Here is a 24,110-nt window from a genome sequence, read left to right as displayed (position 1 = left end):
GGTTTCGGTTATTCGAAATATAAATCCAGATGATTGGACTTGCTTGTTCTGTCAATTTGAAATATTCTGTAATGGTATTGAAGTAGCTAGGCGAAAAGGAGGGTTCTACAGGCGTCGTAGAGAGCGTCAACGTAAGCTGAGGGAGGTTGAAGCTAAGCGAAACGGTGAAGCGATGGTGAGACTTCAGAGCGACGATGAGGACCGTATCGTGGGAGGGATAAATGGTGACCGTGACCACAGTATATTTCCAAAGAAACCACTTGGACCTGTACCATTGACATCTATACCAACATCTACAGCAGAGCCAGGTCCAACACGACACATACGGCGAAATAACCACTCAACATGAGTAAAACAATTCCTGCTTTTATCCGTTTTTCCTTCTGCTCTTCTTCTTATCCTAAAAACAGCATTTTTATTCTATTTATTTATTGATACCTTTACATCTTCAAAGAAGACTTTACTGTACATTGTCATTCCCTTTTCTTTATTTTTATTTTCATTTTCATTCTCGCTTTCTTTCCTGTTATTGTTGTTGTTGCTCTTATTATATATTTTTTTGATATTCCTTGTTTTGTTTTTATTTTACTTTAAAATATAAAAGTAAAACATATACACCTTATGCTTTTTTATATATAATATTCTTTAAAGGATATAATGCTTGGTCTTAAAATATTAATTATATTCTGTTACAAATATCTACTTTTATTCTCATTTTCATGTTACTACACAGTTACATGCTTATAAGTGAAATAGATCGTTATATAGATTATATTAGAAAAGCATACAATTTATTTGGTGCATTTGTACTTGTAATGTACTGTATTGAACTTTTACATAATACAGGTTTCAAACAAGGTTTTGTTGGTTTTGTTTTTTTTAAGAAAATGAAGACTTAATATAATCATTTACTATTGTGGTCAACTTACATAAACAAAATCTTGTACAAATTTGTAAATTAAGGACATGACAATTAAATCCAGTGTAATATCTTGTCCTTGTACTTTTGTGTTAATACAATTGTCATATGTTTTGCGCGTGGTTGTTTTTCTCATTGCTTTTTTTTTATCATGCGGATCAAAATTTATAATTCTAAAATTAATAGCAATAAACTTGCGACAATTAACAATTAATAATAAAAAAGAGTAACTAAAAAAAAAGGCTCTCTTTAATCAAATTACGATTCTTAAAAGACTTACAAAAGTAATAGAAGCTCTTATTAAAACCATCTTTTTATTCAAAATATCGCAATTTACTGATTTGTATCCAAGACATCGTGTTTCTAATTAAAATGATCCTTTCCTTGTCCAAATTTTAGCATACATATATATATATATATATATATATATATATATATATATATATCTTATTTGATCAAGTAGTGGGAGATGTCATGATTGACATTCGCATAGGTGCGCGTCTGTAATTTTATTATTATTTAAAAGATAAATGATAATATTTGCCTTGGATTCTTTCTTTTCTCTTTTCTTGTTTTTTATACACACAGGCACGAAAGGTCATTACAGATGAACAATAATATACAGCCAAAAGATACACACATAAAAGCACAAACACATACATACATATATACATATATACATATATACATATATACATATAAAGATCTTTAGACAAATGCATCTTAAGGAAGTCCATTTGTTGGCTTTTTTTTTACATTTCATTCAATTTTCTCTTTCTTTCTTACCAAAAGAAAAAAGATATAGGTAGAGAAATCTTACTCACTGTAATAAAAATAAAAGAAAACAACAACAATAATAATAATGACAAAGGCAACGATGATAGTGGCATTGTTGTTATAATAAATTAGGATCCATAATATATATATATATAAAAGGTTGGTCTTTTTGTTCTTCCTTTATAATAATAGTAAAGTTTATAACTAAAGAAGAGGAAAAACTTACGTGAAAATAAAGAGATTGTTGGTGGCTGCAACAGCGATAGTATTTTCTTGAGGATGCCACGATGCATGAAGGATTTTCTTATTGAAATCAATCGAATCTGATTCATCTCGTTTTCCTCTCATGCCTCCGTTACGTGGGCCGCCCATAGTCATCTTGTTCTTTGCCGAACCAAGCCGCTTAGCTCTAAACGCACCCTTGTCAGCTTGAAGGCTAGTCTCAGACAAAGTGTCGCGATCATATATGTGGAAGTTGTTGCTATAAGATCCTGTCATGACACTCCTTATGATTCATTTGTCAAAAATAAAAATAAAAAGAAGTTACGGTTAGATCGTGTGTAGATATCTGAAGGCCTTGCTTGTTTGCTGTGTTTCTCTTTATTTTATAGATAATGCAAACGTACTTTCCGTCTCCACTGAATACAGTCTCAAACTTGTCAAAAATACAGTCATTTTCGTACAAGTCGCAAAGGCTGCTGCGAAGATTGTCGTGAATGTTAATGGTCTTTACAGGTTTCTTTTCCATATTAACATCCCAAAGTTTGAGTGTGAGGTAGTCGCGCGAAAGGATATAGCGACCATCAGGACTGAACTTGACATCAGATATGGATGAAATGATTTCTGAAAAAAAGGATCTATTGTTTGGATCCTCACACGACTCGAACACTACCAAAAAAAAGTATTATTAATATTATATTATACTGATTTTTGCCATGGAATTGTTATATGTATACTTAAAAACCACAACATGAAAGTCTTACCCTTGGCATTCTGGTCGCACAATGCAGATTCTCTCATGTCTGCCAATTTTACGGTTCCTTTACTGCTACTGTACATCAACAGATTGCAGTGAAGAGGATGAAACTCAGCAGCAGTGATAACCTCTGTCAACTCTTCCATGTTGGCAGGCTTAATATCCACAATATCTAGAAGATAATAATATTATTCAGTCTTGCTACTAGTTGTTTCTATATCTTTCTCTTTCCATATATAGGTATATCTATACATTCTATAAAGAAACCACCTACTGAAGCTTTGTTCCGAAATATCCATATTCCAAAGGTTAATCCTCAAATCATCGGCTGATATATACGTCTCACTGTCCGAGTTGACTGACATCGAATTGATATGATACGCATGTGCTACAAAGACAGATAATTTTATTTTTTATTTTTTACCCTTTTTTTGTTAAACTATAGATTTCACTTTCCGCAAATCCTCACCCCAAAAAAGGATTAAAGGAAAGAAGAAAAATAGGGTAGAACGAAAAAGGAAAAGCAAAGAAAAAGAAACACACACACACACACACACACAGAGGGAGAAGAGACATATGTAATAGAGAAAGCTAGGCTATAACATATTATCTTTACAGGCTATATGTATGTATTTATTCTGCACCTCTCTTTCTTTTTGTCTTGAATAAATCATATATTAAATATATTCTTACCATTTGCATAAATTTTTCTGGGAATAGCTGCCACAATAGTATCCTGATGAGACAGCTTTGGAAGCGAAAGGTGTCTTGAAGGTTGAAATCCACCGTTGTCTACTGCCATGTTTGTCTCGTGCACTACCTTGAGACTACGTTCGTACACCTTCCATAACTTGATAGTCTTGTCTAAGAGACCGAACCATGAGACACAACAAAGGCTGCTTTTCTCTCTTTTCTCTCTCATTCTTATATAGCCTTCCTCCCCCCAACCAATCAACCAACCAACCAACCAACGAGAACTCTCTAATGCTTACCATTGGTAGACAATAGAAAGTGAGCTGCATTGGTTCGTCTACACCATTTGATCTTATTGATCTTTTCTTCGATTTCCAGACTCTTCAAGTAATCAAATTCTGGTTCATGCGACTGGAACTCGGTGTGGAATTTATATTCACACCCCTTTTTCTACAAATTCAAAAAAAAAATAAGAAATTCTTTGTTAAACAGACGAAAAAAAATGTTGTTGCTGCGTTGGTCGTTGTGTTCGCAGTGGTCGTTATAGTTATAGTTGTCATCGTTAAAGATCAGCCCATTTTTTCCCTTACGCTTTCGTTTCGTTCAAATAAGACTACTCTTCCACCTTTGTCACCTGTGGCAAGATAGTCTCCAGTATGATCAAATTCAACGGCAGAGATGATATCAGCTGTTCAATAGATTAAGGACAGATAAAGAAAAATAGAAGACAAAACAATAAGATATAATGAAATATAAACAAATTAATAATCAAAATGAGGCTCAGTAAATACAGCCATTAGAGGTATCCAAGAAGTACAATGATTTTTATTATTATATTATTATTCTTAGTACGACTGTACCTTCTGTAATATCCTCAGAGTCGCCTTTATCTCCAAAACACTGTGAGAATTTCCACTTATTCTCAGTTTCGGTTGTGCCTGTAGATGTTTGCATTTATGCTAGCTTAGATTGTCGTTGAGATGTCTGTCATGTCACCACACAAGAAGTGAGAGTCAAATGTAGACAATAACATGACATAGTATAATATAGTATAATATAATATAAACCAAGGCAGAAAAAAAAGTAAGTCTACACAATGAAGGCTATAAAGAGTTTGAGCAACAAACCAGAATAAGAAGAGATAGAGATAGAGAGTGAAGAGGTAAGTCGGCTGTCTAAAGTCTTGAATGAAGAAAAAATAAGAGAAAGAAGGAGAAAAAAGGACCAAGGAATAGTAGAATAGTTTAAAGTGGTGTAGAGTAGTGTGGAGTAGTGTGGAGTAGTATGGAGCAGAGCAGAGCAAGATAGAACAGAATAGAAGAGAATAGAGAGAGAGAGAGAGAGAAAGAGTGTGTTACGCGCCCTGGAGACGCAGAGATGTGACGTGATGCAAGTGACGGTCAGGGATTTCCCTTTGTTCAGCTAATTTGAGATAGAAAGACAAGTTCTGTTTTGTGTGCGTGCGTGTGTGTGCTTTTATTATTATTATTATTATTATTGTTCCATCTTCATGTCAGGCTACAACATCCTCTGGGCCCTTCTTGGCGTCGTTCTGGTCTCGGCCATTGTCTATATACTGACACCCAAGGGCAATAACCAAACGTAAGTTCTATGAATGATTCGAATTTGCTGTGAGAAGACCGACTTACCTTGATTTCAAATTTCAAGGGTGATTCGAACCATCATCATCATGTCTCTTGTTTGCTGCTACCTCATGTAAGTTCTCAACCGGGATTATTATTTTATTATTGCGTTTTTATTGTTTAAGTTTTATTTAACATTTCTGTTTTCGTTTGTCTGTTTGTTTGTTTAGGTGGGCAATCACTTACCTCGCCCAACTTCACCCTCTCATCAATCCTATTCGCGTTGGACTTCGACCTTCTGGAAAGCACACCTAAAACGTGAAAGGAGAAAGGAGAGTGAACAAGAGAAAAGAAGAAGAAGAATATATATATATATATATATACATATATACATATATACATATATACATATATACATATATACATACATATATATATATAAAAAGAACATATTTCACTTACTTTGGGGGATGTTGGGGAAGCTATTGAAAGACATTCTACAAATACTACCATTCTGTTGTAATTCCCTATGAGCTTTTATTTTACTTTTATTCTCGTAACTTTTTTTCTTTATAAAAAAAAGGGTCTTGATATATTCAACTTTGACTGCATGAAACACAAAGGAGGGGGTTAGGTTTCTGACATATTTTTAGAATCCCGCGTTGTGCAATTGATTCCAAGATTTATTGGATCGAAATTCCTTTTCATATATCATATATATATATAAAAGAAAAAACATTACTACTAAATAGATGTCTAGAGTATTAAATACAAAGTTTCAAAATGAGAAATACAGGGTTTTTTTTTCATATTACAAAATATTAAGCAGTATTATGAATTGAGTAGCAATCATTGTCAGTATTGAACCCAAAGATCCAAAATTTATACATATAAATCTCCTGTAATAAATAAATAAAAATAACAGTATTAGAGTGTTCTTTGGAATAAATGGATGGTTGCTGTATACTTTCAGTATTATCATATAGACAGTGTCAACTAGTTTAATTTTGTTGGTGTTGTAGTCTTTCTTTTTGGTACCCATCTTTACAATCATAATTCTAGTCCATCTATTACTGCATTTTTTGTTAAAGAATATATATAATATATAATGTGTATGACTTGAAATAATAGGTTTAAATTATATATACTTCTAAGATAATGGGATAAACAAGAACTCCAGGGCCATAAAAAAGGGAATTCGGACGACCTAGAAAGATTGACGAGAGGATTGAAATGCACATTGTGCGAGTGGATCGGGAGGATCCCAATTTGGCTCATACCTTGCGTTAAAAGTGTTTATGAAGAAGATGAGAGTACTAATTTTTAGTAAGACAATAATCGGGTATCTCAACTATTTTAGACCTTGGATAATATATCGTAGCCTATAAGCTAGCTTTAACAAAAGTCATTGGAAAAGACGGTCAGAATGGACTGGTGAGGATGTCAATTGGACCGAAGAATCAAAAGTTACAGTCAAAAGTAATGGTAGTGGAGTCAGAGATATCAGAAAAGCAGTAAAAAGGTTCAAGAAAGAAAATATAATCAATTGAACCAAATGGGGGAGGATGAACAGGGAAATAGAGAAAATAAAAATAAAATTATCAAGAGCTTTAACGTTGAGCTTGTCCCTATAAAAATACAAAAAATCAGTAATTAAATCTAGACTACAAATTATTCACCAAATCAAACCAAAACCCCATTTATATGTATATATTCTGTATGTCTTTATTAAATTTTTAAGGAATTTTAATAATAAGAAGCACTATTAGAGAGGGTGTCGAGTTATGATAATTTCAAGATGACTAAAAAATAATTATTTGTAAAACCCAATCAAAAATAAGAATAAAGCTCAGACACAGTTATGAATATTATAAGTTGAAAACATTGATACTAAGAAATTTAGAGGAAATAGACCTTAATAAACTTGACTTTCCAAGGCCTATTTTATTAAGTAAGTATGAAGAAGAGGCTACTGGCTATCATACATTTTGTTTTGAAGTGGGAAAAATAAGCCCAATTTTTACTAGAAATTTAGTGAGCATTTGAAGTAAAAAATCAGGGATTACCTAACTTTTGGCTTCAAATGCTCACTAAATGGCCTCCACCATGAAATTTGCAAAACAAGTATTGGAATTTAATTCGTCGCGTAAAATAAAAAATTGCAAACATTTGCAATTCAGGCTCGAAGACACCCTCTCTATTTTATCTATATAAGCAAAAGTCTATCTTTTTTTCAATTTTTCATTTTAAATACCCGTTTTTCTACAAAAAAATGTATTGTCCTTAAAAAATATGAGTTTCGTAGTAATGCAATTTGTTGGTCAATTATTATTTACTGATATTTTTGAAAAAGAAAAATACAAATATGTATTGCTGTAATTTGTGAAGCCCTAATCCTTTAAAGCCGACTATTGCAACTTACTCATTGAAGAGGATGCATTTAATGCCAAAGAAGAAAAAATATTGAAAATATTGTTTGAGATTTTCAGTTCTTAAAAAAACCCAAAAACGGCCAAAACGGCCGTGCACACCTCTTGTAGTGTAACTCCTTTAAATGGATTTTAAATAGGAGCCGTTTGAAAAAGCATAAATACTTGGATTTATATTCTCTTTTTAAAAAAATAATCGTTTAAAGAAGTTCGTTTTACTTTGGGCAGCAAACGGCTGTGTACGCTTTAGATACTATGCAATCACCAAATTACTCACACACTGAATATTTTCTTTCTCATAGAACCTTATAGAACAATAGACGTCACCTAGAAATAATAAGTCACGTATCCAATATCCTTCCTAACACTATGAGCCATTTTTGCGGTGACTTTTCTTTTTAGCCGCCTCGGTTTTCTCTCTCTGATGTGACTTTTTTATTTCAACCCCAAGGACTCTTTTTTTCATATGGCGTCACAATTTTAAAAGCCAATCAAAATGATTTAAAAGTCATTGACTCATTTTTCAAACACCAATCATTTTAATTTTCACGTTCCGTGACTTTCTTTCAATTGCAAAAGGTCGTACAAGAATTGAACCATTTTGTCTATAAAAAGGGGCCAAAAGTTTGCAAATTTTTCAGATCTTTATTGTGGCGGTTATCTACGTAGTCTGCTCATAGATGTGGCCTTAGTAAACCGGTCGAAAGACTTTCACAGTTGAAGACCTATAAACCAAACTATATAAACCACGCGATGTCTATGCAGGTGTAGAATGCTGATAACCTATCTGTTGCCCACTGCGAGTTTTTTGAAAATTTTCTCGTCCAACAGGGAGATCCCACTTTCATCATTGGCTGGCCACCAATGGTAAATAAATTCAATAAAATAAATGAAAATGAACCAATCAAAATCTATATAAATTGATTTTCTTAAATCATTTTATATAGATTTTGATTTTTTTTTTGTTTTTTCAATTTTTTGTTTGTGTTTTTTTTATGTTTTTTCAAATTTTTTTATAAATTAAAAATAAAAAATTAAAATTAAAATTAAAATTAAAAAATAAAAAATAAAATAAAATAAAATACACTCACGCTGAAAAATATACAAGCTTGCACCCAAAAACAGCCAAAATAAATCGATAAAATAAAAAATCAAAATGTTTTTTTTTTAAATTCTATTATCCGAATACAACATGCAGGATCAAATCCCATCAACTATTGCTTGCATTTAAAATGAGAAAGACAATCCTTGTAAATACGGATGTATCATGTGTATGAATTTGTGTAAATTAAGGCACTAACAAGATTTCAGCTACTTTTGACACGAGTCTGCCTATAGTCAAATCCAGCATTAAGAGAATAAAAACAGAGTCAGCCTGAGCCAAGAAAAATAATCCGGAAGAACTATACACATTGAAAATAGGATTGAAAGTCATAGTAGCTCGCCGCATTATGCTTTTAAACTTTGGTTCATATATCACAGCCCATAACCCAAGCCTTGACAGAAACCCACAAGAGTAAAAAAACGGCTGAACTGGGCTCTTTCTCAAGTCAAGTAGTCCGATAACCGATGGAAAGGTGTTGTATGATCCGATTAATTAAAATTTACAGTCAAAGGTAATAATAGAAGACCCAAAGCTATCAGAAAAGTCGGCGAAGGATATAAGAGAAAAATATCATCGAGGGGACCAAGCGAGGGGATGGTAAGTATTATGAATTTTAGCTATTCCTGGACCGGTGGTTTTAGGGACTTTTGATTTTCTATATGGAATCGTAAGCCAAGATCAATACGTGAACACTTTGCCTCAGACCTTTTCCCCCTTTGTTTTAAAATCTTTTCACGAGAACAGAACAAAAACTTTGTGTTCCAAGAAAACAACGCCAGCTTTTATACCAGCTCTTATTCGAGATGGCGGAAAGATAGCCATTTCGCGTAGGGATTGGACTACATACCAGCTCAGAGCCCAGATCTCAACCTCATTGAGCATTTTTGGTGGGATCTCGAAAACCATATGAGTGACGAGATGGTTAACACCAACAAGATTTGTGATTTGAAGGTTGTAATACAGCGAGAATGGTGAAAGAATAGGCATCGAACTTGGATCAACCTTGGCGGGCAACATGCAGGATCGGTATCAAGGATGGTCATATCAAACTTGTCTATATTTATATTTCAATAATACACATGTCTATCATCTTGTATCCGGAGCTTAAAGACTTTAACTATTATTACTGATGAGCAGCTGTATGTTGAAGATATGCTATAATTGCTCATGGTTTTTTTTTCTGGGTTTAGAGGTTAAAGCTTTTTTGATTATGACGATAATACTATGGATTTATAAGTAGTGTGTATGGTTAGACAGCTCCTCCCCACTAAGTACTTGCAGCGTAAACTATTTATAATTACTAATAAAAAAAACCTAGCCTACGAACTACATTTACCACCAACACCACAACAACTAAATCAATTATGCAATATTTATGAGTGAAATACAAAACTTGAAAGATAACTCATCATTTATTGGTCTATATACAAGAGAAAAATCCAATTATTAAAATTATTAATTGACAAAAAAAATCGTACATTGCCACACCACAAACTTTGGATATCAATTAATCCTTACTAACCAGCTCTAATTCTATTACCCTTTTGAATTTGTATAAATGAGCCTTTGAAGCGGATCAAAAGCATGTGCATTTTTATATATATATATTTTTTTTTATTAATAATATAAAGCTGGACAATTCTCGCTGTCACACATACGTGGCAAGCATAGTAAAAAAGTAGTAGAAATGAGATTTGGATGAGATGATCATTATTCCTAAAAAAGAAAAAGAAAAAGAAAAAGAAAAAGGAAGCCTCTTTCTATTATTGTTACCATTATCATTATTATATATAACCTCTTCTTTTTTTAATTAAAAAATAAAAAATTTTAAAAAATAAAACCTCGTCTGGCATGGGAATCATTCTGCCGTTGTTAACGGTCCTTACTCTCATTACAGCCGGGATACTTGCGTCTGCTCATGAGACTCTGGTTGTCTCGGTTAGTCTTTCTATACTAGCAGGATGGATGACATGGAAGACTCTTCCACAACTCAAACAGGCATTTGTAAATGCACGGCTATGCGGAATTGATTTATTAAAACGAGAAAAACCAGTAATGTAAGACATTTCTGTTTTTATTGTTATTGGAATTATATATATAACTAGTTGATACTGAACAAAAGCTATACACACTTAAATTCACTCTCTCACGCACACATATTAATATATATATATATTGGACAACTAGCCCTGAGACCATGGGACTGCCGACAGCCATTATCTACTTAATTACAATGTTTGTGTTCATGCCATTTCCTTTCATGGCATGGTTTGGTGGAAAGACAGGACCTCAAGATACAAATATGTCTGGTATATTTCCTCACCACAAGGCAAGTTTAGCAAACTGTTTATAGAAGAATATATAGAAGAAATAGGTCGTATAATATAAGGAGCGTGTATTATATTATATTATGTGAAAGGAACATCTTGCCTTTTTTTTTGGATGATTGGATGGGTTTATTATGTGCTATATACAAATAAAATTCATAATAAAAATCAAATTTAATTAAATTAAATTAAAGTTGGGTGAGATTCTGTCAGCTATTTTGGCCATTCAGTCAATGGTTCTCCTGGGTTTTGCAGACGATGTTCTTGACGTTAGATGGCGTTACAAGGTGTGGTTTCCTGCCCTTGCTGGTGCACCCCTTTTGATTTTCTATTACACGAACTGTGGTGTGACTGATGTAGTCCTACCACTTCAATTGAGACCTTACTTTGGAACAAATATACATCTTGGTACGTTGACCTCTTGGTTTTGATTTGTATGATTTTGCTAACTCAACTATTTTAAACCACACATATATGTATTCATGCTTTTTTGTTGTTGATGTTGATGTTAAACAGGGCCCCTTTACTATGTTTACATGGCCATGTTGATCATATTTTGTACCCATAGTATCAATATTTTGGCGGGTATAAATGGTATCGAGGCAGGACAATCTCTTGTAATTGCTGTTTCGATTATTATCAACGATTCTCTCTATCTTTTCAACAACCAAGATCCAGCCAGTTTAGAGGCACATTTGTTCAGTCTATACTTTATGCTTCCGTTTGCAGGGGTTACCATAGCACTTCTCCTCCACAATTGGTAAGTTTTGTCTGATTTTCCTTTTTATTACTGTTACTGTTAAATTGATTCATTTTTTCTTTTTTCTTTTTCTTTTTTTACTTCATCTTTGTGTGTGGTTTATATATATATATAATAGGTTTCCTGCAAAGGTATTTGTGGGTGACACATATTGTTACTTTGCCGGTATGACACTGGCTGTCGTCGGTATCCTTGGTCACTTCTCCAAGACGCTTTTGCTCTTCTTTATCCCCCAGATCTTCAACTTTATCTATTCATGTCCGCAGTTATTCAAGGTGATCGAGTGTCCTCGTCACCGCATGCCTCGGTTTAATCCCGAAACTGGGCTTCTCGAATGTTCTACAGTAATTTTGGATGCCAAAAAACCGACCAGCAAACTGGGTCGCTTTGTCATCAAAATATTCTACAGTCTAGGCCTAATCAAGGCATTCAAGTGTAGTAGTAATGAGGAGGATAATGGTCGGGTGCTCGAGTGCAACAATCTGACGATTATCAATCTAATCCTGGCTTATTGTGGACCGATGAGTGAACGCGATACGGCGGTGAGCTTGTTGTGTATCCAATTCTTTGCAAGTGTAATGGCCTTTTTCATACGTTACAAACTTGTCGAATATGTGTACTAGATTCAATTTCATAAAATTCCATTCAATTAAATTCATTTAAACCATGTGTAGTATATATATTAAAAAAAAGAAGAAAGAAGAAAAGACATAGAAGAAGAAAAAGTGCAAAGTAGAAAGGAAAAGCTTGGACATGTGTGGCTGAGTAGTAAGGAGAAAACTATCAGAGACGTCTAAGTGTCGATGAGTCGCGATCGTTTCCTTTTCTTCTTTCCTTTTTTATATTTCTTCTATTTCTTCTTTTTTTTGTGTTTGCTTTTTGTCGATTCCATTTGAGAATAAAACATGTCAGAGGGATACAGGTAGATTAGTCAATAATCATGTATATATACATACATATATGTGCGTGCGTGCGTGCGTGCATAAATAAAATAAAATAAAATAAAATATATACATATATAAAACAAGTCTGAGGAATCTATAGTCATGATGAACCTACAAGTGTAGTGTATGGCTCAGAGTCGAATTCTTATCCTCTTCCTATCAAGCAAGAGGTAAAAAAAACAGCAGTAGTAAACAAGTTTGAAGATTCTATTATATCCTTGTGTAGAGGCTATAATAAAATTGTATAGTTATACATACACATATATAAACATATACACATACATATATAGTATGAACACAATAATGGAAGCAATTACGGGCCAGTGTATCCAGCCACTGGAAGATCCTTGGCGGCCGACACGCCTTCGTCATCAGCAAATACACCTACGGCTGATGTCGTCACGCCTGTAGGATCACCTACAGGACAGAAACGACACTCCTTGGATGGATTGACACCACGTGCATATCTCGACGCAACAGTTGTGCCTGTGCTTCTAGAGGGCATGAAGCAGCTGGCTACAGAGCGGTAACCTAAATAAGATCTTATTCATTGCGCACCCAATATTGGAATACATATTATATATACTTATATATATATATATATATATATTTGTGTGTGTGTGTACAATCAATTGGTTATTCACGGCAATTATTACTATATTTTCTTATATATATTTATTTATTTTTCCTTTATACACACACATATATATATATATATATCTTCAGCCCTGCGGACCCTCTGACTTGGCTTGGAAACTATCTGACAACCCGTGCGAGCACAGACCGTAATCAACAGACAAGAAACACGACAACATGATCTTTACCAGCTGGATAAAGAAGTAGGACAAACCCACTTTAATAAATAAACAGTAACAAGAAAGAGAGAGAAAAATAAAAAAATATTAGCTGTTGAACAACCGCTCGTATTACACAGCCGTTAAAATGTCGTGTATATATGTATATTATATCTTTATCTCTCTTAAATAAATATATATATATACAGACCCTTTTTTTTGTACCTTAATTTTATTTTATTTCATTTTTCCTTTTTGCCCATCTAACACTGTGAGATTCCAACAACCAGAAAATAAAAGACAAGCTTGAAGACTATATGTACTAACTCTTTAACTTACAGACACACTCCTTTAACAAAACAAAACAAAAATTCCAATCCCTCTTTCCTCTACCTACATACCCATTATATCTATCTATTTTTATTTATTTATTTATTCTCCATAATGGGATTCATCGAAAGAATAAAAGCCCATGTCGAAATGTGGAAAATTGAAAAATATACAAAGCGGCGACCGGTAGATACCCCAGATTTCGAACAAAAAGGTAAATAAATAAACAAATTAATAAATAAAATAAGAGGAAAATTGAATAGATATAGGACAGCATAAGAACAATTAGTAGCAATATTAGTAGCAGTAATAGTATTATTACTATTCTTATTTATTTTTTCGAGATTTTGTAATGCTTATCATTAACATTATGCCTACTATTTTATTTATGTAGATCGGGATTTTTATGATCAATATTATAAGGATGGCGTCTACTTACATCATCATCAGCGCGATGCGAATGACCCAACACAACACTTTCCTTCTTCTCCTGGTGGGAAGGGGCTGGCCAGAAAGACTACCTTGCTACGTTCCAAGAGTGAAAGACTTGTTCGGTCTTCTGAAAAGTATAATGTATCACAATCACAATCTCGATCATAATCACAATACATATGTATATACACATACATAAATACATTCATACACAAATAAAGGCTTACTTGCGTGTAGTCCATTAAACTTGGATTAATTATTTTATATTATTTAGATAAATTTATAAAAATTCATTAATTTATTGATTTATTGATTAATAGATATTAAAAACAAATACAAAAACAAACAACCTTAAAGAGTATACCTTTGGCACGATTACTGCCAATAATTGGAGTTTTAACTTGCTTATGCGCTTATAAGTACACCAATACTTGTATACATATTGAAAGAAAGATAATTGGAACAAAAGTAACCAACGATTGCAAGCACAGGCTCACTTACTTACATTCTAACATATTGGTTAGCAGCTATACAGCTACACAATCATATCTTTACAAAGTTCGTAAAAGGTGTGTAAAGATATGTTCCTGTTATTGGGGTTATGGAAAACGAGTGTTGGGAAAGTTGCTCAGCTCTCTCCTATCCAATGTTTTTCATTCTTCTTTGCTATCTTTAATTGTGGTAAAGAGTGAAAAAAAAAAAAGAAAGAAAGAAAGGAGAGAAGCACAAGTCCCTGTTACCGTTCACCTGTATCTTATTACTGGACTAAATTATATATATATATATAAAAAGAATAAGAAAAGGTTACCAAGGAGAGGTGTATATTGGGGTAAAATAAAAGGCAAATTGTGGGGGAAGAGGAAAAATCCCCTAGTAACAGAATGATGATCCCACTACACACATATGCGCGTGCGCGCATATCCATCAAAGTAAGAGAAATTGTAAGAGCTGTGCATAATTACCCGATCTCAGCAGAGAGTAAAATAGAATAATTTCTCTTGACCAATGAATAGCATAATCCTATTCACTCATTTGGTTGTATTGGAATATTGATTGGCACTACCAAAATTCACATCATTACATTACATTACATTACATTACATCTGTTACATATATATATATATATAGATAACTTATCCCACTCTTAAATAAAACAAACTTTAAATTTTGAGAGAATTAGGGTTAAATATCTATCGAAAAGAAATGGAAAATATATCTATAGAGCTGACAGAGTCTATTGGAATCCAAAGGATCTTACAGGAACACGGAATTCAGATATAGCTTAATCCTGATGATCTATCTAAAATATGAAAAATGTATTGAAACCAACATAAGACAAATAATCATCACTGCTGTGACTTCTACATCTTGACCACCCCCTATACTGACTTTACTAATCGGATAACAACAATCCAAGAGGCCGTAAAAGAGGTGGATAGTAACTTTGAGCTTATATCTCAAGCTCCACTGAAAATGTAATTGCATTGAGCGCTATATGGGCCTTGTCAAACATGTGGCCTATATTAATCGTAGATATTCAAGCAAATTGTTGAATGAACCCTCCTTTTTTTATAGTACATCTCTTATTTCTGAATCACTGAAAATGACTAGAGAATTTTACAAAAGGTCTTGAAGATAAATTATGCCATACAACATTTTTCTTAATGCCAAAGTTGCTTATGTTGACATGAAGGAGTACATTTCAATATTGACAAACATTAATGCAGAACCATCGCCTACTATTAATATATCTTATATATACTTATCAGGTTTTTGAAAAAGATATATTGTCTATTAAGACTTAAAGGAATGCGCAGTCGATTTATAAACTTGGGAAAATGTGATGGCTGCATTAAACAAGTTATCTTTCTGGGCTTTGATCAATTTACAAAAGTTCCAGGCAATTTGTGTTGTACCCAAAAGCCACAACCTTAAAGATGTATAACGTTTCATATTATACAGTGCTTTTATCTTTTAAATTAAACAAATAATAAATAATTTTAGATAATGATATTTATAAGGAGCTCTTCCTTTTATTTCTCTTCCTTTCTTTTTATCTCTCTTTCTTGCGATGGCATCAGAATTACCATACGAAGTTGTATCCCTTATCGCGTCTCATGTTGATCAAGATAGCAGACTTACCTGTGCCATAGTCTGCAAACAGTGGACAGAACCATTTCTAAACGCACATTGGTATTACCTGACTATATACAGAAGGGTAGCAGATCGTATTTGCGATTCATCCAACCTGGAAAACAAATATTTAAGTAATGCACATAGAGTGTACGAGCTGGCATTTATTGACCAATCCCTTGTCGATGTGGAATATCGTTCAAAACTGCTGCAAATCTACAGTGGAATAAAACGCCTTAAATACTTTGAGCCACATAGACGTCACCATGTGGTAGAAATTATCGATTGGAGTTCTTGGACTTTTTTGTCACATCTGGAAATACATTTTCAGTATCCAAGCTACATTTTGTTGAAAGATGTTTTTAAAAACCTATCAGGATTACCTTGCCTTCTTCATCTTACATTAGTCCATCGTTACTCACCGGCCGATTTTGATATTAAGAACACAGTCTCATGGTTAGACATCGAATCACTTCACTTAAACGTACCACGACTGGAAGGTTTAAACATCGATTTTACGCATATAAAAATACCAAATAATGACATGAATAAAATAAGATACATTTTACCAGCATGCACTGTCACAAAAGCAATCTTTGATAATGATACTGTTGACGCTTCCTGGGTATTTTACTTTGCACTCAAATACCCAAATCTACACCACCTGGAATTTAAAAACAATGGCACCGTTTATAAATCATGCGAAGCTTACAATGAGAAATACTATGAAAAAGATAGTCGACTACTATCAACACTTCATCAATTCTTTCCTTGCTTAACAAATATAAGCCTAGACCCGCTTAATAGAAACCCGTGGCCGTTTTCTATATTCTACGATACTCTTCGACACTTTGACGTAAAAGTAAAAAGAGCTAAAGTTCGTGTTATCTACTGCGACCAAACTTGGACAAGAAGTCTTCATAGCTGTATTGGATTTAGCTCGGAATCATTGAGAATTTTGTGGGCAGATCTGGGCTCTTACTTGTATAAAAGTCTAATTACGAGCCTATTACCTTTCTATCCATGCCTTGTCGAGTTACATTTTACGTTTTCCGGCAGTATTGAAATTGACATAATACTAGATAAATTTCCGTCTTTGCGATGGTTAGACATAAACCTCTCCCTAACACACCTCTCTGAACAGCCAAATTACGCTCCACACCATCTGCAAAGGCTGGAACTACATCATCTCCATGCGAGTAAATCAATATTCAAATATTTATCGTCTCGTTGCAAACAACTTTTATTCATGAAATTAGAACATGTTGGATTTAAGATGTCTGAAGTTACGAAAAACAGAGAGATCTGCATCGAGATGCCGTATACCCAGTTGGAAACACTAATAATTTGGGGTGTAAAAACATACCATGGATTCATAAAACACTATGTCATTAAACAAGAAAACAACATTGATATTAGTCAATCAAATGTGAGTAATCAAGAACAACATACGCTATCAAACTGGTATCATATAACCAAAGAGACAGACGGGGTAAAAAGTCTTGCATGGGAACTTGGGAAACACGAGGCTGAATATGCTCAGAAATTCTACGAAGACGTTACAAAATTTAACGATGATAACAGTCAAGATATGGTAAAAAGAAAAGCAAAAAGTGATGGGTTTTGTGGGAGATCTTCGAAAAGTGTTTTTTTTGTGGAGGGTTTTAAGGGTGCGTGTGCGTGTGCGTGTGCGTGTTTATCTTAGTAGAATGTCGGTTAAGAGTACTTTATTCTTTCTCTTCTTTTTCCTAATATTATATTTAAATTTTAATGTTTACTATTAATTTGGTATTGTGGGTGAAAGAAAATGAAGGGATATTTTTTTTAACTTTCTCCCTTTTACCATCATCTTTCGTATTTTACTTATGATCTTTGTAGGATCACGAGTACATAGTATATCATTATACCATAAAGAAAGATTGGAAATTACATCTTAACTGTGGCCTCCTCTCTCTTCGATTCAAATCTGTTAAAGCCTATCATTTGGATAAAGAAGTCTTGACTAAATACCACTGTTTTTTCCCCCTTGTTTACAGTCCCTCATTCTGGGAAAGTAATGGTCGTTCCGGCTGAGATTTTGGAAAACTGCTATAGTACTTAGTTGTAATCCACTACATATACTACAATTAATATCATGCTATAAAGCAATACCTTGACCAAATGCTAACAAAGTATTTATTTAATTGTTAATGTGAATCTTTGTTCGCCAGCCCTATGGAAAAAAACTAGAGATTTTGAATTTGTGATCTAACTTTTAGCTTATAATAAATAAATAAAAATCACTAAAAATATAGATTGAAACAAAAGTAACTCTGTTTTCAAGAAAACTAGAGATTCCACTGCCGATTTTGAAGAATTGGCAGTGGAATCTCCAACGGAATCCCCGCCTTTTTCCCGTAGTGCACGTATTCTACTTTTTTGGGGGTTTTTGAAAGAGATATGTTATCTATTAAGACTTATAAGAATACCCAGTCAATTCGCAAACCTGAGAAAATGTGATGACAGTATTAAACGAGTTTTTACTGAACTTTTTTCAAGGTACAAAAGTACCAGGAAATTTATGACGTACCCAGAAGCCACAACTTTAAAGATGTACGACATTTCATACTGTACAGTGCTTTTTTGTCCTTTAAAATTAATAATAAAGGATAAATTATTTTAGCTAATGATATTTATAAAGCGCTTTTCTTTTATTTCCTTTTATTTCTCTTTCTTTCTTTATTTCTTTCTTTGTTGCGATGGCATCAGAACTGCCATACGAAGTTGTATGCCTTATCGCATCTCATGTTGAAAAAGATTACCAACTTATCGGAGCCTTGGTCTGCAAACGGTGGACAGAACCATTCCTAAACGCATACTGGTATTCCTTTACTATCCACAAAGGAATAGCAGATCGCATTTGCGATAAAGCCTACCGGTACAACATATATTTAAATAACGTGCATAGAGTGTATGAGCTTAAATGTTTTGATCAATTGATTTTTGATATGGAATATCGTTCAAAACTGCCGCAAATTTACCTTGGGATAAGACGCTTTGTTTACCTTGAACAATATGAACCCCACAGTATTGCAGAAAAAATTGATTGGGGCACCTGGAATTTTCTGTCGCATCTGGAAATACAGTTTTTGTCTTTTAAGCCTTTTGTATTGAAAGATCTTATCACGAGCTTATCAGAATCACCGTTTCTTTATCATCTCACACTGATACAACGTCTCAAAATGAAGAATTGTGCGTCAATGAACGATATTTCGTGGGTTGACATCGAATCGATCCACCTTAACTTACGGCGACTGGAAGTCCTGCACATTGATTTTGAGCACATTCGGATATCAAATGGCGACATGAATAAAATAAGATGCGTTTCCCCAGCCCAAACTGTCACAACACTGATTTGTAATAGCAATAGTGTTGACACCCATTGGGTATTTTACTTTGCACTCAAGTACCCGTATCTACACACATTAGAATTGAAAGACTATAAAGTAAACACTGAAACACACGCCGCTTACGACGAAGCAACAGAAGAAGAAAATATCCAATTGCTATCAACACTTGACCAATTCTTTCCTCACTTAAAAAATATAAGTCAACGCACAAGATCTGGTCCCAGACTTCACTTCTCTACGTTCTTCAAATCTCTTCGAAATTTCGGCACACAAGTAGAAAGAGCTAAAGTTTCGGTCTCTCTTCACTGCTCGAAACCAATAGGCATTCTCAACAGCTACTTTAACTTTAGTTCAGACACATTGAGCGTTTTATGGGTAGACTTAGTTTATTATATGTATAAGGAACCGGTTACGACCCTGTTACCTTCCTATCCATATCTAGCCGAGTTACACATCGCAGCCACTTGTACGATTGAAATCGACGTTATGCTAGATAAATGCCCATCATTGCGATTACTTGATATAGAATCAGCCTATGTATACCTCTCCAACCAGCCAGACAACAGCCACAACACACACCCTCTGCAAAGACTGGAGCTAAAGAATATCGAGACGAGTACACAAGTTTTCAAACATATATCCTTCCGTTGTAGAAAGTTTCTATTCATGAAGTTGATACACGTTAAATTTAAGGCATCTGAATTCACGGAAAACAGCGAAATCTTACTTGACATGCGCTACACCCAGTTGGACTTCCTTGTAATCCGTAGTACCAAAACAACTCATTCTTTAATAAAACATTATGTTATTAAGCAAGACAATAATAGTGATGCTAATCAATTAAATTTGACGACCCATGAACAATCTATGTTATTGAACTGGTATTATATATGCTTGACCGAAAAAGAAGAGGTAGACGAGGCAGAAGTAGCAGACAAGACAACAAGATCATTTGCGTGGGAGCTTGGGAAACGTGAAGTTGAATATGCTCAAAGATTTTTTGATGACGCTTTGAGCCCTGGCGATGATAATAGGCAATTTATGGTAAAAAGAAAAATGGGAAATAGGGGTGAATTTGGCGGGAGATCATCGAAGTCCATTTTTTAAGATTTTTAAATGTGTGTGTGTGTATGTGCTCGCTTTTTTTAAGTAGAAGTTCTACCAACTGGTACTTTATACTCTCTATATCTCTGCTCTTCTTATTCTTACTATCATATTTCAATTTCATAACTCTTCTATATATATCTTTGTAGGATAACGGCGCCATGTTCGACCGTTATAGCCCAAAGGAATGCTGGAAATTAGATCTTCACAGTGGTGTCTTTGTTATTCAATTTAAATCTGTTAAAAACTATCGTCTTGATAAAGAAGAATTGAGTAGAAGTAATTGTAAGAATACAAGGGATTACAGTGACTGCTTGGACACATAGCCATAGTATAATATACATGTATATATTTATTATGTATAGATATATTTTTTGAGAATCTAAAACAGCATAAAATGAAATAAAATAAAATTTCTTTTATTCTACTTTTATAAAAAAAAAAGAAAGATATTACTAAAGATCAATAAAAATAATGATAAAAAATTGTAGAGAGTGAATAACAGAAAAAAATAGCTGCCAAGGCTTTACTTGAAACTAAGGCGCCAAGAATTACTTCAAAAGTTTTGTATTTATATACCACAAAAGATAATATTTTAAATGTGTTATTAGCCAAGGTGTATAGAAGAAATTATGTAAAAAAAAATAGTGTAGTAGATATATTGAATTTGTACCATGGAGAGCAGTCACCAAGAACAACTTTTACATTAATAATTTTCTCTACCACATAAAGCAAAAAGAGAGAGAGAGAGAGAGAGAGAGAGAGAGAGAGATACAAAGATAATCTTCAGTCTCTATATATACACACGTACAATGTACACTGACAGTCAAAGATTAAAAGGAAAACAACGACATAGACCTGACACCGACAATGAAGAAGAATATTCGCAACAACCTTCTCAACGCCTAAAGTATGATGATTCAACTGTGAACTGGAATGAAGAGGTTGAGATTGATATTGAGAAGCACAAGTCGATGTTTATTGTCAATGCTCATTAGCTTGTAGGAGTTCCAACGTAAAGTTAAAGATACAGTGAGACTTGCTCTTGCATGCGAATTCAAAAAGACTGCCATCAAACGTGATGACATTAATAAAAAAGGTAATTTTTTTTAAAGAAATAAAAATAAGAAAATATAATGTATATACGTCTCTCCATGTATGTGTTTATGTACATGCATTATTTATTTATTTATTTATTTTTCTTTATCAAACAATGTATATATAAAGTATTGCAGGACCACAAGTTTGAATTCAAAAGGTTGCACAGGGCAGCTAATGATAAGCTCAGATATCTGTTTGGCTTTGAGATGGTCGATTTGCCTGTAAAAGAAAAGATATTGGCTGGTAGTCGAAGAGGTATATTTATATCTATATGCAATTACATATGGAAACAAATAAGGATAGATGACTACATTTGATAACAAAAACAAAATCAATATTAACAATAATCAATTATAGATGGTAAAGAAGTGCCTGGTAGTGGATCCAAAGGATACATGCTTCTCAATGCATTACCCGAGAAATACAATGTCCCGGAGCTTTTCAAATACAAAGATGAAGAATATGAGAATGTCGGTGTGCTTTATTGTATTCTTGCGTTAATTTTTGTGAATGAGCAGACTCTTTCAAAAGGTAAGAATACTTAACTGATTGATTGATAATGATCAATATACATATATTTACTGTTTTTTTTATTGTGGATATAAATTTATTAGGTGAACTTGAAGAACATCTCAATCGCCTTCATGTCACAGACGAAACACAGACCTTTGGTGATAGAGACAAGCTGTTGGATAACTTTGTTAAACAAGGATATTTATTACGCAAGAAGAATAATCTTGCTGCCAATGATCCAAATGCTGATCCTGATGCAGGAATAGAATACTACTGGGGACCAAAGGCCAAGGTGGAAATACCTGAAGAGAACATTGTGAATTTTATCACGAGCGTGTACAATCCAGAGAACACCAACATTAACAAACTGACAGAATATGTTTACAAATCTGCCGGATTCAGTGTTCCTTGAACAAACTTTCTCTTTTGATTTCCATTTTCCCCTTCCATTTTATTTTTACTTTCTTTTATATATATGTATATGTACGTATATACATTGTTTTTACTCTTCTTTATATTGATCAAAAAATATAGACAATTGATCTGCTTCTTGCTTCATTTCCTCAGTAGTCCTTGGCTTGCGTTCATCATTATCCACGCCCTTTTTCGAATCAAGAGCATCGTAAATGTCGTCGTTATTGGCCCAATCTCCTTTTATTCTTGGGATTACATGCATGTGTACATGGGGAACCTTTTTGTTTGTTTGATTTTTTTGGGGGATTTATATATACACATATACATAGATATATGTTGGTTTGTTTTTTTATTGTTATTATTATTATTATTATTTATTCAAGCATGTAATTATTATATTATAAAGTACATATTAAACACGCATATGCTATGTCTATATTTTTGTAAATCATTACCGTTTGACCTGCTTGGGGACCATCTTGGATAGTCATTGTCAGAGAAGTTCCTTTAAAGAACTTTTCTACAACTCTACCAACCTTTTGAGCACTGATCATCATATCCTCTGCCTTTTACATATAATAATTCATTAATTAAAAGACTGCTAAACACACACACACATATATATATATATATATATACATATATATATTTGATCCTTCAAAATATTACCTCTTCTTCAGTCAAGTCTCGCATTCTAGGCACAACTCTTTTAGTAATAACAAGAACATCTTTAAATATAGGATATCTTGTTAATTATCGTTTTCTAACAAAAAGAAACAAATTTACTCACGTCCGCTGATAGCAAATAAATACCAAAATACACGTATAAAACCAATTGTTAATTATTATAATCAATTGATTCAATAACTTTTATATATATATATATATATACATATTATTTACTATTGACTATTGTTTTTTTTTTAAAAAAAAAGAAAGCAGCAAAAGGAGACACTATTTTTTGTCTCGAAAAATAAAATAGAATAAAAAGAAAACTCATTCTAACCTGGTGATTGGTTTAAGATTAACCAAACCAAGACAAAACTTGGAACGATAAAACACTTGGGATTCCGGTATTTTGTGAGGACCAAATGAATAGAATCTCAAGGCAGACATTATGTCTTTAATTTCTTTTTTATATGTAACTAAAGTTAAACGAACATCAATTTATAGGCCTTCTCTTTCTCTCTGTCTGTCTTTCTCTCATCAATCACGTGAATAGCTACTAGTATCTTTAATTTTTTGGTTTGTTTGTTTGTTTGTTTTTGGGCTACAGTCGAGATGTAACAAGTCACAATTACTTTTGATATGAGTGAATGAGCAGGTGAATGGAAGAGTGTGTTGTTAAAATATCTCTTTTGTTCACCCCTCCTCTTCCTCTCTATTA

At 33.4% G+C, this 24,110-nt stretch overlaps 10 protein-coding genes across 10 annotated transcripts; 7 read left to right on the top strand and 3 right to left on the bottom strand.

The window, feature by feature from the left end:
- Positions 1–1,384: 1,384 nt before the first annotated feature.
- On the bottom strand, positions 1,385–4,645 carry PHYBLDRAFT_128562 (hypothetical protein). The gene is made up of 10 exons (XM_018429223.1): positions 4,493–4,645; positions 4,226–4,349; positions 3,956–4,053; positions 3,665–3,815; positions 3,366–3,536; positions 2,947–3,060; positions 2,680–2,844; positions 2,323–2,584; positions 1,923–2,201; positions 1,385–1,742 (listed from the first exon to the last, which is right to left on the bottom strand). The coding sequence occupies exons 2-10, from the start codon at positions 4,317–4,319 to the stop codon at positions 1,736–1,738; spliced, it is 1,341 nt and encodes a 446-aa protein (XP_018284499.1). The 5' UTR covers positions 4,320–4,349; positions 4,493–4,645; the 3' UTR covers positions 1,385–1,735.
- Positions 4,646–4,838: 193 nt separating this feature from the next.
- On the top strand, positions 4,839–5,553 carry PHYBLDRAFT_137317 (hypothetical protein). The gene is made up of 3 exons (XM_018429851.1): positions 4,839–4,967; positions 5,034–5,081; positions 5,179–5,553. The coding sequence occupies exons 1-3, from the start codon at positions 4,876–4,878 to the stop codon at positions 5,261–5,263; spliced, it is 225 nt and encodes a 74-aa protein (XP_018284498.1). The 5' UTR covers positions 4,839–4,875; the 3' UTR covers positions 5,264–5,553.
- A 3,546-nt stretch (positions 5,554–9,099) lies between these two features.
- Positions 9,100–9,499, bottom strand: PHYBLDRAFT_152529 (hypothetical protein; the record flags this gene model as incomplete). Its single annotated transcript, XM_018432938.1, has 2 exons — positions 9,100–9,137; positions 9,271–9,499. 2 exons carry the CDS (start codon positions 9,497–9,499, stop codon positions 9,100–9,102), a joined length of 267 nt encoding a protein of 88 aa, XP_018284497.1.
- An 834-nt stretch (positions 9,500–10,333) lies between these two features.
- Positions 10,334–12,192, top strand: PHYBLDRAFT_156681 (hypothetical protein; the record flags this gene model as incomplete). Its single annotated transcript, XM_018433509.1, has 5 exons — positions 10,334–10,539; positions 10,670–10,811; positions 11,004–11,217; positions 11,326–11,569; positions 11,688–12,192. The coding sequence occupies 5 exons, from the start codon at positions 10,334–10,336 to the stop codon at positions 12,190–12,192; spliced, it is 1,311 nt and encodes a 436-aa protein (XP_018284496.1).
- A 282-nt stretch (positions 12,193–12,474) lies between these two features.
- On the top strand, positions 12,475–13,330 carry PHYBLDRAFT_152527 (hypothetical protein; the record flags this gene model as incomplete). The annotated part of the gene is made up of 4 exons (XM_018432937.1): positions 12,475–12,491; positions 12,614–12,683; positions 12,804–13,039; positions 13,240–13,330. The coding sequence occupies 4 exons, from the start codon at positions 12,475–12,477 to the stop codon at positions 13,328–13,330; spliced, it is 414 nt and encodes a 137-aa protein (XP_018284495.1).
- Positions 13,331–13,751: 421 nt separating this feature from the next.
- Positions 13,752–14,488, top strand: PHYBLDRAFT_175266 (hypothetical protein; the record flags this gene model as incomplete). Its single annotated transcript, XM_018437457.1, has 3 exons — positions 13,752–13,851; positions 14,032–14,210; positions 14,390–14,488. The coding sequence occupies 3 exons, from the start codon at positions 13,752–13,754 to the stop codon at positions 14,486–14,488; spliced, it is 378 nt and encodes a 125-aa protein (XP_018284494.1).
- A 1,652-nt stretch (positions 14,489–16,140) lies between these two features.
- PHYBLDRAFT_175265 (hypothetical protein) lies at positions 16,141–18,275 on the top strand (the record flags this gene model as incomplete). The annotated part of the gene is made up of 2 exons (XM_018437456.1): positions 16,141–17,796; positions 18,081–18,275. The coding sequence occupies 2 exons, from the start codon at positions 16,141–16,143 to the stop codon at positions 18,273–18,275; spliced, it is 1,851 nt and encodes a 616-aa protein (XP_018284493.1).
- A 665-nt stretch (positions 18,276–18,940) lies between these two features.
- PHYBLDRAFT_183875 (hypothetical protein) lies at positions 18,941–21,129 on the top strand (the record flags this gene model as incomplete). Its single annotated transcript, XM_018438850.1, has 2 exons — positions 18,941–20,635; positions 20,845–21,129. The coding sequence occupies 2 exons, from the start codon at positions 18,941–18,943 to the stop codon at positions 21,019–21,021; spliced, it is 1,872 nt and encodes a 623-aa protein (XP_018284492.1). The 3' UTR covers positions 21,022–21,129.
- A 378-nt stretch (positions 21,130–21,507) lies between these two features.
- On the top strand, positions 21,508–22,721 carry PHYBLDRAFT_152523 (hypothetical protein; the record flags this gene model as incomplete). The annotated part of the gene is made up of 5 exons (XM_018432936.1): positions 21,508–21,639; positions 21,701–21,794; positions 21,923–22,051; positions 22,154–22,327; positions 22,411–22,721. 5 exons carry the CDS (start codon positions 21,508–21,510, stop codon positions 22,719–22,721), a joined length of 840 nt encoding a protein of 279 aa, XP_018284491.1.
- A 90-nt stretch (positions 22,722–22,811) lies between these two features.
- PHYBLDRAFT_57902 (hypothetical protein) lies at positions 22,812–23,839 on the bottom strand (the record flags this gene model as incomplete). The annotated part of the gene is made up of 5 exons (XM_018440262.1): positions 22,812–23,000; positions 23,179–23,289; positions 23,393–23,451; positions 23,514–23,518; positions 23,730–23,839. The coding sequence occupies 5 exons, from the start codon at positions 23,837–23,839 to the stop codon at positions 22,812–22,814; spliced, it is 474 nt and encodes a 157-aa protein (XP_018284490.1).
- Between the last annotated feature and the right edge of the window lie 271 nt (positions 23,840–24,110).

Source organism: Phycomyces blakesleeanus, assembly GCF_001638985.1.
Source record: "Phycomyces blakesleeanus NRRL 1555(-) unplaced genomic scaffold PHYBLscaffold_36, whole genome shotgun sequence".
Classification (NCBI taxonomy): Eukaryota; Fungi; Mucoromycota; class Mucoromycetes; order Mucorales; family Phycomycetaceae; genus Phycomyces; species Phycomyces blakesleeanus.
This window is presented reverse-complemented; position numbering and strand designations above follow the sequence as displayed.